Consider the following 15,785-nt stretch of genomic DNA (forward strand, 5'->3'; position numbering starts at 1 on the left):
GAAAAAAATCGTGGTGGTTCCTTTCTTTTCTCTCCCTGGACTTGCCTTGCACAAAAGAAACAAACTATAACCTTCTTTTGTTTGTTTTGTGGTTTAGAGATAACGTGCTTGTATAATTATTTTTTTTCCTCTTAATCTTAATGCTGTAACTTTCCTAGTGGTTGTTAAGATCAAGAGATGAGACAATAGTGAATATAGATTTAGTGTTATCATTATTAGGGATAAAAAATGCCTAATAGTTAACCACATCTGATGTTAAAAGCAGGCAAAGACCCTTCAAAATAAAAATATGAAAGTCATGCTAAATTAATATGCTAAGAACGAAGGGTGGCAAATCTGGCATTTACCTCTCACTATTGCTTTTGCTTTGAAATACATACCAAAGAACTTGTGAACCATGTTGGAGATATGTGCTTGCATACTATGGCAATGAACAATACAGCAAACCTTATGGTGTGTAACAGCTTATGACACACAAGATAATTGTGAGCTACCTGTCTCTTTCCTTCCTAGATGGTACTGAACCCTCCCATATGCACTATGAAAATGATGAGAACTACTTCCGGGGCTATGAATGGTGGCTGATGAAAGAAGCTAAAAAGAGGAACCCCAAAATTAAACTGATTGGTAAAGTGCTTTAAAGCTTTTAGATTTAAATGCCTTTTTATTTCCCTGAGTTTTTATTTCCTATCTGACCCTTAATTAACATTTTAAAGGGGAGCTGTTTTGATGTTGCAGTAGACAAAGTAGAATCTCCAATATTTGTTAAGCTTGTCTTGATGCTTACCATTTTTTACCTTGTTACAGTAGCACAACACCCTGATCTTGTGCTACTGTAACAAGAAGCACAGGATAAAAAATCTCTAATAATTTGCTTATATTAAGTAACTGTAGTGCTTTTAGTGTATCGCAACAATGAACGAATGATTTATCGTGAGAGATGAATTTCTGAATAATTGAGTAAAAAAATCAGGAGGGATAAAGTTACTGCAAATATAAATATGTAAATCTTATACACAGTTCTTTTGATTATATGTTCTTATTAAAAACCAGTCACCCACCCCTTCTCCACTATAGTGGTTCATGTCTTCTGATTTGTCCTACATTTGTAGTTGAGTTGTAAGAGGAGTTTCCTGTCTTCCTGTTTGGATTGTGAGTTGTGTGTGTGCTGTGGCAAAAAGAATGTGGAACCCTAGGTTGTATTTTTGTATTTTGGAAATACAAAATGTATTTCACATGAAACAAGGTAAGAAATCTGTTGGTTAAAAGGTGTCTAATTCCCCCATCTTCCAGGGGGCTTTACCATATCCAGCCACAAAGCAAGGCTTGGTGCAGGATTTGCCAGTCAGATTCTGTTAAGCCTATTATTTATGACTAATTACGATTATTAATAATATCTCTCTTCCCTCAGATCAAGCTCTCAACAAAGGAAGGAGGGTTTACTTTTAAATTAGCCTATGGTATCTTATACAAGATGGCTGGAAACATAGCAGCATCTGGTTAGATTAATTTTTCTCATTTACTGCAAGATTGAGTGAACAGCTGAGACTTGGAAATGCTTTTTCATGATCCTAGTCTTCCTTCTTCTGTTATAATCAGATCATCGTGTCTTCTGAAATTCATATTCAGGCGATAAACAATTTCTTATGTTCTGTATTTATATTGTATATATGACCCTTTGTCTTCAGCTTTGTAAATTTTTATCCTAAAATCTTTGGATTTTTAAACCTATTAGAGCTAATACCATAAAATTGACAGATTGTATGTAGTCAGTTTTTCTCTAGTAATGAATGCTTCCTAGCTCATAAAAAAAAAAAGCAGATATTAATTGCTTGATCATAATTTGTATTAGAGCATACTCTGCAGTTAGATAAATTATGTTTCATTGTCTTCACCGGAACCAAGCAAGTTTGAAGTGCATAGCTGCTCCTTCATTTTAGGTAGAGCAAATTACAGCTTGCTAAATTGCAGAATTTTCAGAAAGGCTGAAAATCACTTCAGCAGTCCAGAACTTACTGAATAATGTAGGCCAGCCACTTAACTTATTCATTTGTTTTTCTTCTCTCTTTCCAGGATTACCTTGGGCATTTCCAGGATGGATAGGGAAGGGTGAAAACTGGCCCTATGACTATCCAGATATCACTGCTTACTATATTGTTTCTTGGATATTAGGAGCAAAACAGTATCATGATTTGGACATTGATTATATTGGGGTCAGTAAAGCAAAATCTCCTGTATATTTTAAGTATATTTTATCTATCTTCACTCCTAAGATCTTGGTCTTGCCTCTCTTTGTTGGTGACTGGAGGAAGAAGAGGAGGGTGTCAAGACAAATTTATATTTTTTTGTAATTGCAGTTTTGGCTGGTGCTGTTGCCAGGGGAAAGGCAGTAGTTGTGTTACTTTACAGTCTTCCTGAAATGATGGCTGTTAAAGCAGAACCAGTGTCAAATGGTTTCTACCTTCCCAATTCTAGGAAAAAGCTACCAAAAAATTTGAGAGTTCTAAAATATTTTCCTTTTCTGCCTTGTTTGTTCTGCTTGCGTTTCAGCAGTTACCAGATAACAAAAAGCATCAGTTAACACAGTTTGTGAGAGTCAGCTAACATGACTAAGCATAAAATATGGTTATTATTTTGCAGAGGAGTAATCCTCTACAACTTCTTCCATTTTTTCCTGCATTATTTATAGTAGATAAAGGTGCATGTTTTACAGTACAACTACTGTATTGTGCTATTGTGCAATATATGAAAGTAGTGAATGAATGTCTGTGATAAAATGTCATAATTTGGAGATGAGAGAGAGAAGCAGACAGTCTGAAAAAAAACCTTCAAGTTAATTATTTGATCAAGAAAGTGTGTCTAGGATTCCTCTAAAACCAATTCTATACTTACTGGACACTTATTTTGGACTCTTGAGTGTTTTGATACGAGAAGTTTAACTGCAGAAAAGCTGAAAATCACTTCAGCAGTCCAGAACAAAGCTTCTAAAACTGTGGTTCCCATCCCTCAGAAGTCTGACCTTTCTTCTGTAATGTGGGAAGGTGTATCTCACCTGTATCTCCTCTGGAATGCATCCTGCTTGATGTTGCTGGCTTACTTCATTTGGGTCAGTCTTGCACTGTGGGTAACATAGTGATACTTCAGCAATTCAGTTGTGGGGACAGGGAGAACAATTGCTGTTACATTTTTCTCTGCCCTATGCCCTTGGAGTAGAAGGTAAATTCTGCACTTCATGTGTTTGAGTAATGTTCACTTCTGTGTTGTTACTTCATAGTGATTGGCCTTCTAAATACTCTCCTAAGAAAAGGGAATTTCTGCTTCTCCAGGCAGTGTGGTGATATTGCATATTGTGTGATTTCTTTGTGGGTATAATGTGAAATACAGGAAATCAGTGAGAGGTTTGTGAAGGCTCAGAAACTGTCAAAACAATGTTAATGGTGTTATAATAGTACATGGCTAGCCTTTACCACTCCTTTTGCTGTAAGTACGTGTTCTGTATCACTATTTGCTTTATGATAGATGAGCTTTTCAGTAAGTAATGTTTAGATTGGCTCATTTCTGAAGTGACATGTTAACATTTATAGAAAAATGTAGAAATATCAAAATCAATTGTACTTACCCCATCTGCAGGAAAGTGTCTGCTTGTACATCATTGGGTAATCTATACCTTTAGAGGTGAGTCACAGTGTTCATACTGTGGTTAGAAAAAAAAGAAAGAAACAAGGTTTCTTGCCTATGTGTTTTATGGGCCAGGGGGTTTGGTAGAAAGGAAGACCAGTGTTCCTGCTTTTGAATTTTGAGCTCCTTCCATGAAAGATGGAGTTTTACAAATTAGCACATTTTATATCTGTTTACTTAAAATCTGCTGGACCTCTTTTGTGTTCAAGCTTGGATGTAGTCTTGTGTAAAATAGAAAGAATGGTAAGCTTCATTGATTTCTTCAACATGTGAGTTATTCTCTCTCTCTTACGTCTGTGTATTGCAACAGGGGCTCATTCATTAGGCCACACCTTAAAGCCACAATGTGTTTTTCAATAATTCCTAGCAAACTGTAGAGCCATTGGTAATGTAACACTGCTGCCATTGTAGAGCTCAAGCAGCTCTAGCATTCTTGTCAGTGAGAAGGCAATCAGGGGACCTTAGAGAAAGATAAAAAAGCGGCTACTATGAACTTTCATACAGAATTTTCCCCAGAAAAGCCGATAACAAAACCAACCTGCACTTTCCTCTAGCACACGGAAACCATGGAGTTGATTAATGGATTCTATAATCTTACATATATATAAATAAAATCTTTAATTCTGCATTGACATATCCTGATTTTTCTAAATGGATTTTACTTTTCCTTTATAGATATGGAATGAAAGGGCATTTAGTAGCAAATACATTAAGGTATGTATTCTTTTCTTATTTCTGTGAAGTGAGATGCTTGTCTTACCATATGCAAATATTAGCTTTTCTGAATTTCTGCATAGGAAAGGGACTTTAATTTTGCAACTATATTGCTTACTCTGTTGCTTGTAGTTGTATGCATGGAGAGATAACATGGTCAGATATCTAGATTGTTTATTTTGTGTGTCTGAAACTGTTATTTTGAACTTTAAGCATGTCAGTGTATGCTAAATGTTAGGATTTGTAAATTTTAATGGAAGCTTCAGTTGATGCTGCTATCATAGAAACTTGTATCATCTTTATACCAGCTTGGATATAGCTAGAAGTCCAAGATCTAGAATTGCTTAAATAGCTAGGTTCTGTGATTATAGTACCCTTAAATATTGATATAAAACCACAGTAAAAGCTCTGTTTTTAACTTTGCAAAATTCAGTACCTTTTGTTCTAAAAAGCTGGAGGAATACAGTATTTCACATAACCAACCTTGAGAGAGCTCTGATACTTCTCGCTGCTGAATGCTCCTGCAGCCCCACCCTGCCCTGCTTTGAAAACTCTGTTCAGTTTGTTACATAGTCTTGAAGTGGAATCTTAAGCACAAGCTCCTGCTTTGTTCTTTTCCTTGTTGTTGCTTTGAGGCTAAAACACAATAGCATTACCTTTTCTTAAAAGCAAGTAAGACTTAGAGAATCATAGAATGGCTTATGTTGGAAGGGACTTTAAAGATCATCCAGTTCCATTCCCCCTGCCATGGGCAGGGACACCTTCCTCTAGACCACGTTGCTCAAAACCTCATCCAGCCTGGCCCTGAACACTTCCAGGGATGGGGCATTCCCATCCATTTCCCCTTGTCCTATCACTGCATGCTATTGTAAAAAGTCCCTCTCCATCTTTTCTTGTAGTCTCCTTTTAGGTACTGGAAGGCAGCAGCTAGGTCCCCCAGAACCTCTTCTCCAGGCTGAACAATCCCTAATCTATGTCATGTTGCCTGGAGACTTTCTCATCTCTTTGTCTTGGCTTCCTCATATGGGGAGAAAGAATATGGAGAATAAACTATTGAGTCTAGGTGCAACATTCTACTTTATAGCTTTTCGAATGCTGTTGAATTGAGACTGAGCTTTTGGCTTCTAGAGCTGAACATTCAGTTTAAAATTTTACCTTAAAATCACCCAAATACTTACTGAAGAATTTTGGCCTTCCTTCTACTGTATGTTAACTGATGAGAGGTTTTTTACTGAACACCTGTTTTACCATTCATTCTCTTACAGTGTCGCTTGGCACCTCTTCTCTTAATCAGCACGACAGTTCTATTTGCAGTCGGCCATTTCACAAGAGGTCAATTTACTGAAGTGTGCTGCTGCACACCAAACATTTTCTGTAACTCCTATTAAATACATCACAGATAAGCTCTTAGTTATCTGGCTAAATTTTTACTTGTAAGACATTATTCTAGATACTTCATCCACTAAGGCACTAGTTATGTTTCTTATTAAGTAGAAAAAAGAAAAAAGACATGGGGATTCTAATGCTTATAAATTCTTGTTCAAGAAGACCCTGTTCTTTCAGTTATATGTAGAGTAGGTGTGGGAGAACTGTTCTGCATATGTTATTGTGGAGTACATTTTGGGTGCATGCAGTTCTGTGTCTTGGTACTTCTCTTTCAGCATGGAAATTCTGCAACCGTTCGTTTTGTTATTCTGATCTGTCTCTGTGGTTAGGCAATTTTTCTGAATGTCTAGGTAGCTAGAAAGCTTTAAATTGCAAGGACTTTCTAGTATTATGAATTTTTCTTCTGGTATACTTTGTGTTTTAGAGGTTTAAAACAGCTGAACTGAACTTCCATTTCTGCTTTTCTTCTTCTTAATAAGTTTTATGTCTTAAATAGTTTTAGATTTAGGCTTTGATTGTCATCAACCCTTAGACTTTGATTTCTGTCCTTATTTGACTACATGAAAAATAGAAATGTTCCATATTCTTCTTCACATTGCTAGAGGGCTATTACAAGAAATTATTTAAGGATTCATGCCTACTGATCTTAGAATCAAGTAGCAAAATCTCTCTCATGCATGCACACAGCACACAGTGCGTAATTTCTTTATAGCTGAGATTGAAAAAAGCATTTTAGACTGTGGAGTGATGTGGGTATTTTTCAGAAGCAGCTGTATGTGCAAGCTGCAGAAAATACGTTTTTAAATTTTTTTTTTAATTTCTGATTTGTGTTTTCAGATAATACCAGCCCTCTCTAAGTATGGTTCATTCTTAACTCTTAAGGCTGGGTATATTTTGCATGGGTGTATTTATACCTAAGAAATTCCACAGACAAATGTGAGCTGTTTATCATCTTTAACAGTGAAATAGTAAGGAGAAGCTGGAAAGACAGGAGTTCTTTTCTGCTGGTGTGTTTGAATTAAAAGTTGGTTGCCCTCAGTTTTGTTGTAAATATGTAATTCTAGTTTTATTCATTACTTTCCATGAAAGTTAGTGAAACATGAGAACCAAGAAGTGTTTAAACTTAAATATTAAACACTTAAAACATAAAGGTTTTTTTGTTCAGTAAAATGGGCAGTGAAAAGAATGTTTAGGTGCTCTTCACTTCAACAGGACAGGTGTTTGGCAAAGATTTGTTTTCTTAGAGAGCTGCGTGGATAGAAGGTCTTTTCTGTTTTAAAACTTCAATCCCTGTTTTTTCAATACAGTTTTTTTTTGGATCAGGTTAACTTTCACTTCTGATCACTTGGGGAGGTATGTCCACTTCCACATTTCAGCCAGCTGCATTTTTAGATCAGCTTAACATGACTGACTTTATGATAAATCCATTAGTTTTGTTTAATGAATTACATGCATGCAATGGCGTCAGTATGTTGACAGTGTCCAAGTGGAGTATATGTATGCACATGTGGTGTCAAAAGTTATTCAAGTGATGAGAAGCCCATTTTTGTGTAATGACTGTCTCAGTGTCAATGATAATCCTTCAGTTTTAAAAATACTTACCATTAACTTTGTCTTAGTTGCCACTATAGCTTTTGTTTGAGAAGTGAGAACTTCCCTTATCCATCCTGGTCTGAAAATAGGCTTCCACTGACTCTTTTTACAGTTCTTGTTTTCAGTCTTAAATTTTCATGTTGCCTCATTGATGAAGGCTGTACTTTAAGTGGTGTTATCTGTTACTAAGGTGCTTCGACATTCTTTGGACAGACTGGGTCTATGGAACATTGGCATCATCGCCGCGGATGGAGATTGGAACGTCTCAAAAGAGATGATAGTTGATCCCTATCTTAATGATGCTATTGAGGTAGTTGGGTAAGTGTGGGAGAAGGGAGGCATTTTAAACATTGCTATTGCTTCCTTTCTGTAAGTCTTCATCTCCATTTTCAAGAGTCATATATTCTTTTTTATACTTCCTAGCTGTTTCCATTTTTTTCATCATTGTGTACAGTGGTGATGGATTATGCTTTCTTGTCTTTCTCTCTTCTTTCAGTTTAGTACGTGTAAGCTGACCTTATCACTCTTCCATCATTTCTTTCAAGTGTCCAGTTTAGAGCTGTGTTTTAGGCTTCTTAGCACTAGCAAATGACAGGAAACTTCTAACTAATCTGCATGTGCATCTTCCAAGTCAGAAAAACCTTAGGACTGATTTCTTGGTCTGCAACTGGTTTCAATTTCAGGTGAACTTGAACTTTCACAGTGGAACTTACCATCCTGGGACTTTCTGTGGCTGCAGCTGAGATTTTTCTGGTCATATCCTAGAGCTAGAAGTTTCTATTTCTTGCTTATATCTGATAACAGATAGTATTAGAAATGCATGCACTGACAGTAACATAGAAGTAGAAACAAACACCCAAAGTTTGTAAACTAATACAGCCTTTCTCAATTTCGGCAGCTGGGAATGCCTTCTGTTGGAGTTTAAGCAAATGTCAGCTCAGTTGTTTGCCTTCACTCTTGTTCCATAATACACTTTCTTACTAGCTCGCTTCTGGCAACTGGCTTGGTACTTATTCTGCTGTTCTTGCTTTCTTTGTTATCTCTGTTTTCTCTAAATTACACATAGTTTTTTAAAGAATTACATGTTCCCAGTGGAAATTACCTATTCAGATATGAATTGCTCACGTGTGTTACATTTCGTAACTTGTTTATCTGTTGTTAACCTTACTGTGATAAGAACATTCTTGTGGTCACTCATGTACCATTTATCCTGTAATGTAAGAGAGTATGATATGCTCATCATAGTTTAAATTAATGGATGGTTCAAGGGTTATAGCACAAGTCAGTTAAGCAGGGATTTTTCAAAGAAACTGATTTCATATGTGTTGAGCTTGTAAACACCAATCGCCTGAAGGTGGCTGCCTGAGAAATACCTATTGTAGTGTCAGCATTGAGTAACCCATTTGGTTTGAAAAAAACTTAAACTTTCTTAGGTTAGGCAAGAACTTGCAGCTCAGCAAGTTACGGAGCCTGAGGAAATGTTTTAGTAATGGTTTCCATGACAATACAGCTTGAAGAATGAATGCACTGACTGTGTATGGCTCTTGTTTCTTTAGGAGTTTAACAGAATCAAGGGTAGGAGTAGTTGTTTTTGTTTGTGCCTTTAGAACACAGACATGTTTTATTTGTTCTTTAAAATGAAGGTTCTTTTTGTCAGAGATTTTTCTTGAATGTCGTACAGATTTTCCCCAACTCTCCCACCACCACTGATCACAAAAAATGAAGAGTTATGTCTTCCTGTGCAGTGTTTTTGTTATCTCAAGAAATTAGGGCTAGTACACAATGAGAACACCATGTTTCTCAACCAATGCTGACTTAAGGGTGCTAACTACTAAAGAGAATTCTTGCTGACCTAGTGAAAGATAATAGTATTTACGTGTCTGTCCTTCAGGTTCAGAAAGTTGCTGAAAGTATACTTATCTTTATGTCTCTTAGATAAATGTGTCTAGTTGTTTGCAAAATCTACTAGTCTGTTTTCCTAAATAGTCTTTAATTCTTTCCTCAGAAATCCTTTTTGGCATATTCTTTTGTAATGTCTTTTCAGGTATAACCCTCTCTCTGACTTTTTTTAGTTCTTTTAGTGTGGAATGGAAATGTGGGATTAAATTTATATTGTTTTATTTAGAAATTTTCAAAATAGTTGAAATTATTGCTTTGGCATCCATACACAAAAAATAACTGCCCTTTCCCTTTCTTTGTGTTTCAATTAATTTTCTGTTTTCCTTTTTTTTCTTTTTGGCATCAGGTAATTTTTACCTTGATACCATTGCTCCCCATGGAACTTTATCCCTGCCTAAAATGCCATTTGTAATCTGAAGGATATCTGTGGTAGATTAAAGGTAAATGGGATGTGGGAAGAATCAGAAAGGTGGAAGTGAGAAAACTCATGGGTTAAGTTAGACAGCTTAACAGAGAAAGTAAAAGCTGTATCTGCAAGCAAAGCGCAATGTAAATTTCCAGAGTTTTACTAAAGACATAAACAATATTGGTCCTAATATCAGCCTATGGGGGCATTGCTAGCAATCTGCTCCCTGACAGCAGTTCTCTATCCACCTCGGTGGAAGACTTTGCTGAAGTCAAGGTATATGACATCTACTGATTTCACTCTGCCTGTACAGATAATCACCATGTAGAAAGCAGTCATGTTTGTAAGCATGATTTGCCCTTGTTAAATTCATGCTGCTGTTCCCAGTTATCCTCCTATCCTTCTAGTGCTTTGACATGGCTTCCAGGAAGACTTGCTCTGTAACCTTCCTGGGGACTGTGGCTAGATTGATGGCTCTGTAGTTTTACAGATCCTCCTTCTTGAAGACGAACATTAAAACTTCTCTAGTCAGCAGGAACCTCCCCTAATTGCTAAATACGTTAACCTTTATGTATGAGTCTGCAAGCCAAATGCTTTTTCTAATGCAAGATGTAATGGGAAAGTAAAATACAGAAGTATACTGTTAGTAATGTTAGTAGTACCAACGTGTTCAGCTGAAGTCCTTAAAACTTGAGGGGAGAAGATCTTTATGTTTCAGGCTGATGTCTGACTGTACATAACCTAGCTCAGATTCCAGTCTGTGGAAGAAAAATCGTGCAGTACTGTTTTTTGCAGATAGTGTGGCCTGTTAGAGAAGATTATATCTGCTAGAAATATACAGAATGATTTGAAGATAGTTAGGTGTTTGATGTTACACGAATTTACAAGTACAGCAATTACTGTTACAGGACCTCTGGACTTCAAGAAACTGCATTGTTAGACTTGATGTTATGTGGCATTCTAGATTTGTTTCATTGACTTTAAAGCCCTCAAAAATCTCTAGGGAAGTGTACATTAGTTGCAATTTTAAAGATTGAAATAAACACAGTTGGGTAATAAAGTGTATATGTGTCTGGTGTTTTTCTTGTTTGTTTTGTTACTTGTGTTTAGGAAGAGCTCATCTAATTTGTGGTTCCTTCACTGTTAAACTGTAATAGTTGATTAGCAGAGAGAGTAGGGGGAATCAACTCCTCTTTTTAATGAAATGTTTACTGTGCTTTTGCAAGGTTTATAAATTATAGTTCAATTGTCCTTGCCCTGTATGTGGTCCTTTTATGTGGTAGTTTAACCGTCAGCGCTGTAACATCTATGTGGCTGATCTGCAAATAGAGTATTTTGCATGAAATGTGATATGCTATGTCTTTATTGATACTTTGTGTTTGCAAGAAGAGCAAAACATTTTTAATTTTTCCTTTTATAATGTATTTTGGGATTCAGTATGGTAGAGAAAGAAGGTGTCATTTGAAGTCACTTTGTGCTTGACAGTCTTGTTTTGTTTGTTGTAACAGTTGTCCAAGTCACAAAAACATGAATTGAAGCATAGTAGTTTTTGCAGCTAGTGCTGAAGAAGATGCTGCCTTTCTCAATATAAAATTTTGACAATTTGAAAAACTTTTTTTTTTATTTGTCCTTTCTCTCTGTTCTTTGCTCTCCTTTTTTTTCCAAGCTGTTGAGGTACACATTGGATAAGCATGATCTGGAGCAGGTGAGGATCATAGCCAGCGATAGACTGTGGGAGCCCATTTCCTTTGTCATGCTGATTGACTCTGAGCTCCACGGAGTGGTCGATGTGATTGGGTAGGGGGTTCTCTGTTCTTCTTTCTTGGTGGTTTGGTTATAGTTTGTCTTCATCTTATTTGTAACTAACACAGCCAAAGCTTTACCTTTCTGTACTCTTACCTGCAAGGGAAGGATTGATACTATAAAACTTTCTTACTAACCCACATCAAATCACACAGCTCTTGTCCCAGTAACAGCCTCAACTTTTAATTGAATCAGGAGTCGTAGATCATGTTGAAGATTCCTGTTGGGCGAGGTTGCACTTCTGATGGATTGAAGGTTTTTTGGACAGCACTGTTTATTCTGAGAGTTGTTTTGGTTACTCCAATTGGTTTGCAAAAGGTGCTTTAGCTTTACAACTTTGTACACAGCCTTGTGTTACTAACTTTGTTGCTTTGTTACTGGTTTGTTACTGAAATGTTTGTGATCCAGAAATGAATTTGGGCTGTGATTCTTCTTTGAGTTACAGTGGCTTGATTCTTAATTCCCATTTTGTTTTGATGGCAAAGTTGTATTTGGAAAACATGCAACCGGCTGAGTTGTTTTACTGGTTCTGGGTTTAGTCATTGTAATAGTAGACTAAATTTGGGATTGATTACTGACTTGATGGCTGAATGGAAATGTGTGTATGAAATGTTCATTAACTTTTCTTTTTACAGTAGCTTAAACTTTACTTACTAGGTGCCATTAACTTCCCTGACCCAATCACATGCTTCAAATGTGGCCGTTCCTTGCTTCAACTTGAGTCTTTTCCATTCATGTTTATATATCTGAACCATAGGAGGTGTAGAAATGAAGGCTTTTTTTCTCCAAATACAGATAGGCAGTCAGTGTCATCTGCCCTTCCAATCAGTCCCTCCCCCCATTCTGAACATGAACAGTATCCTGGCAGTTTTTCTTAGGTGGAGTTTTGGATCATGTCTGGATGAAGCTCAGCAGTTTTTACACTGTCTAAGTAAGCTGTATTTGCTTAACTCTTTACAAGTGTAAGTTTACATCCCTGCTCTGATTCAGTCTTAACAGGGAGATTAAATACTCTTGTGTATTTTAGCTTTTATTTGGCAGGGATATTGATACTTAAGAAACACCTTTTCCAGAGTGTGGAAAGACAAATTATTCCTTTTCTGCTTTGTTTTTGCAAGCTATGCACTTTATGCCGTTACAAAACCCTTTTGCTTGGTACTAAGGCAATACTTATGTTCCCAAGCCAAAGGGGAAATACACAGTAATCTGTATGGCAGAGAAGAATGTAGCTAAAATCCCCACTATCTGATACATTACCATTAGTGAAGCTACGTATGAAGGACTACAACACTGGGAAATGGCTCATTGTCCAGTAGAGGGAAAATAATGAAAAAACCCCAACAGTCAGCCTAGAAAAACTGGTGTTTCTTGTATTCCTGCCACAGATGTATCAATTTGTCAAGTTGCAGACTAACAGTAAAGGAAATATTTATGCTTACCTTTCCAGTGCTGATAGTTTCATTTTAGTGTACATGTTTAGTGTGTTCAGTGAATGTGCTAAGTGAGGAAAATCACAACCCTGTTTTCTGCAAGTGATTTTATTTCAGTCAGACAAACCTTGCATGGTGGATTAGTGCTGTGATTGAATATAATCAGTCTCCATTGGGAGAAGGGATCTCTCCTCATACTAAGGAAGATCTTGAAAAGAAAATGAGCTATCGCTATATGTTTCAACTATTAGCAGTTTATACTTCTGTACCTTCTGTAGTCCAGCTAGTATGCTTTTTTGAAACCTGAGTTTATTAAAAAAAGATGTACAAAATCAGTGAAGTTTATGCTTAGTTCTAAGACATTCATGCAGCTAAGTTCTCAGCATAATGCCTAGTGCTGTATCTTATTGTTGGTTTTACATTATTTATGGTTTTGTTTAAAATAGTATGAGTTAGTATGTATTTTCTCTATTCAGCACATTACAGTAATGAACATCTTCAAACTCAATTTCAGCTTGCTTTAGCAAGCTGTGGAAGTTGCATGGTATTTTTAAATCCCAGTTTATCTATATGCTGTCATGTAGCAGAACAAATAATCTACTGATACAAATACAATAAGCTCTGTAATGTTACAGCTCCCCCTTGTTCAATTTTCTTCTATTCCACTTGTAGTATTCCAAAGAAATTTTATTTTTCATTATCAGTTTGAAGGAGGTGAATCATTGCTGCTGTATGTACTTCCAAACTTTGATTTTCTCTTTGTACTAAGTCCTTTTTCTTTTTAAAATACTGTGTAGGGCTCACTATCCTGGGACAAAAACAGTGCAAAATGCCATATTAACTGGGAAGAAACTGTGGTCTTCAGAAGATTACAGTACTTTCAATAATGATGTTGGTGCAGGCTGCTGGGCTCGGATCCTGAACCAAAACTACGTGAACGGAAACATGACCGCGTAAGTGTTGGGCACTGTTGCTCGCTTTCACAACTTGGGGTGTAAGAATTATTTAAAGTACTGTGTAACACGTCCATCTGCTATGGTGAGAAAACAGGTAGACTGAAAGTCACCCCAATGTAGTCTGAATTCAAACATAGTAGGATATGAAGTCTGCTGTTCTTACCTCTTTCTGGGGTAGAAGTACCACAAGTTTCAATGTATTCTTGTTCCCCAGCACCCAGTGGTTTATGCAGTTAATTTCAGATGCCTTTGAGACTGATGATAATTATTAAAAAGAGAATGCTCTTAAGAAGAGCTAACAATAAAAAATATTGTAGGAAAATAACAATAAAACTAGTTTATTGTGTTTTTCTTAAGGTCTTTATCAGATTGTTTATCTTCAATTACAGATGTAATTATCTAGTTTTTCCATACAACTTCCTCCTCAGAATCCATTCTTAAACATGCTGTAGTCTTTTGATACATTTACTGTTCTCTGCACATTTTCTTTCCAAACTGAAAACTGTAATAAAAATGTTCTCTTTAATGGGATAATACATAACTCAGTTTTAGAAAAGAATAGAAAATATAATTTGATGTTTCTGGTGCAACAACTGCTAATCTGAAAGAAAGAGAGAAGTTTGATTAAAGAAAATGTAGGCATCAAGATGTAAGCAAAATTGTTAAAAGCTTTTAGATTCTATTTAACTTCATTTTGGAAAATAAAGAGAAATATTCTTGTCTGTTGCTTCAAGTGGAGTGCGGGAAAAATCACTGATACTTGTAAAGGGAAGTTTCTTGAATCACCTGGTTTCTAAAAATCTTTTGTTTTCTCTGCAAGCTGAAATTTTCAACCAGATGAATATTTCCTGCATGAATTCCTCATCATTCTGCTTGCTTCTTAATCCTCATATGTTTTAGTATCTTAATTTGGGGTCTTCCTTTTCCCATTGTTTTTCTATTTTTACAAGCCCTTTCGAATTATATATGCCCCATTTTTTTTTCACAGCCTAACAGCCAGGCATATGTGTCGTATTTATAAATTATTGTAGAATAGTTCCAAGTCCAGATGTCCAGCACTGAAGTTATCTTGGCTTTTATGCTGAAAACAGAATCTTTCTGACTAAAGGCAGCTTATCTTTCTGCTAAGCTTGTTTCCTTTGAAGTTGAGTTTCCTACCTTTTTTTCTAAGTTTGAAATCAGCAGAACGAGTTTGATGTGAACAAGCTGAATTTACAATTCAAGAGTTGTTTATTTTATGATCACGTTTTTGTAGAATTCCGGGATCTCTTCTGTATGTATTTATAGTGTGATAAGTCTGTGGCAGTGACTTTAGAATGAGGCCTTTGTACTCACCTGTATTCAACACCAAAACAGATTGACAGCTTTTGCCTTCTGCGTAACTGCTCTGTTAAGCTGTATTTCCATATTTAAGGCCCAGAGGTCTTAAGTTTAAAGCCCTTGCAAAACATTTTCAGTGAAGCGCAAATCAAAGGGCGTGAAGTGATTATCCTTCTCAGTATCCTGACAACGTCTTGAAAGAGCAACAGCTCCTGGAGGATGACTGGTTAAAGTTGTTTGCTGTTTGTTACTTATATAGATAAAGATAAGATCTTTTTTTTTGGTGGTACTTAACTGCTTCCCTAAAAAACTCCATCCAAAACAACTGCCACCATGCACAGCAATAACCAAGCAATCAAAAAAACCTCAACTAAACAACATCCGGCAACAAGCTGTAGACTTTGCTGACAAAATTTTTTCCCTTCAGAATGGGAAAAAGCCCCAAACAGATGGAGTCTTTACCCTCAATACATATTTCCTTTAATGTACAACTTTTTATGGTGCTATAACCAGAGAATTTATCACCAGTTTTGAAAGAAGTACTCCACAGTGGAAGCTGATTTGCTTAATTTTTCTCTCCTGTAGGGTTTTTTTTTCCTT

The 15,785-nt window shown here is 36.3% G+C and overlaps 1 protein-coding gene across 4 annotated transcripts in view; it reads left to right on the forward strand.

Moving 5' to 3' along the window:
- GALC (galactosylceramidase) overlaps positions 1-15,785 on the forward strand; it is a 32,868-nt gene that overhangs the window by 4,604 nt on the left and 12,479 nt on the right. For 2 of the 4 annotated variants that reach the window (XM_032111409.1, XM_032111412.1), the window contains exons 4-8: positions 514-627; positions 2,074-2,213; positions 4,354-4,392; positions 7,562-7,689; positions 13,707-13,862. In XM_032111409.1, coding sequence (XP_031967300.1) covers positions 514-627; positions 2,074-2,213; positions 4,354-4,392; positions 7,562-7,689; positions 13,707-13,862 — 577 coding nt within the window. Of the gene's footprint in view, positions 1-513; positions 628-2,073; positions 2,214-4,353; positions 4,393-7,561; positions 7,690-11,342; positions 11,474-13,706; positions 13,863-15,785 lie in introns of all 4 variants that reach the window. The other 2 variants (XM_032111408.1, XM_032111410.1) reach the window with 1 other exon arrangement.

Source organism: Corvus moneduloides, chromosome 6 (assembly GCF_009650955.1).
Source record: "Corvus moneduloides isolate bCorMon1 chromosome 6, bCorMon1.pri, whole genome shotgun sequence".
NCBI classification, from domain to species: Eukaryota; Metazoa; Chordata; class Aves; order Passeriformes; family Corvidae; genus Corvus; species Corvus moneduloides.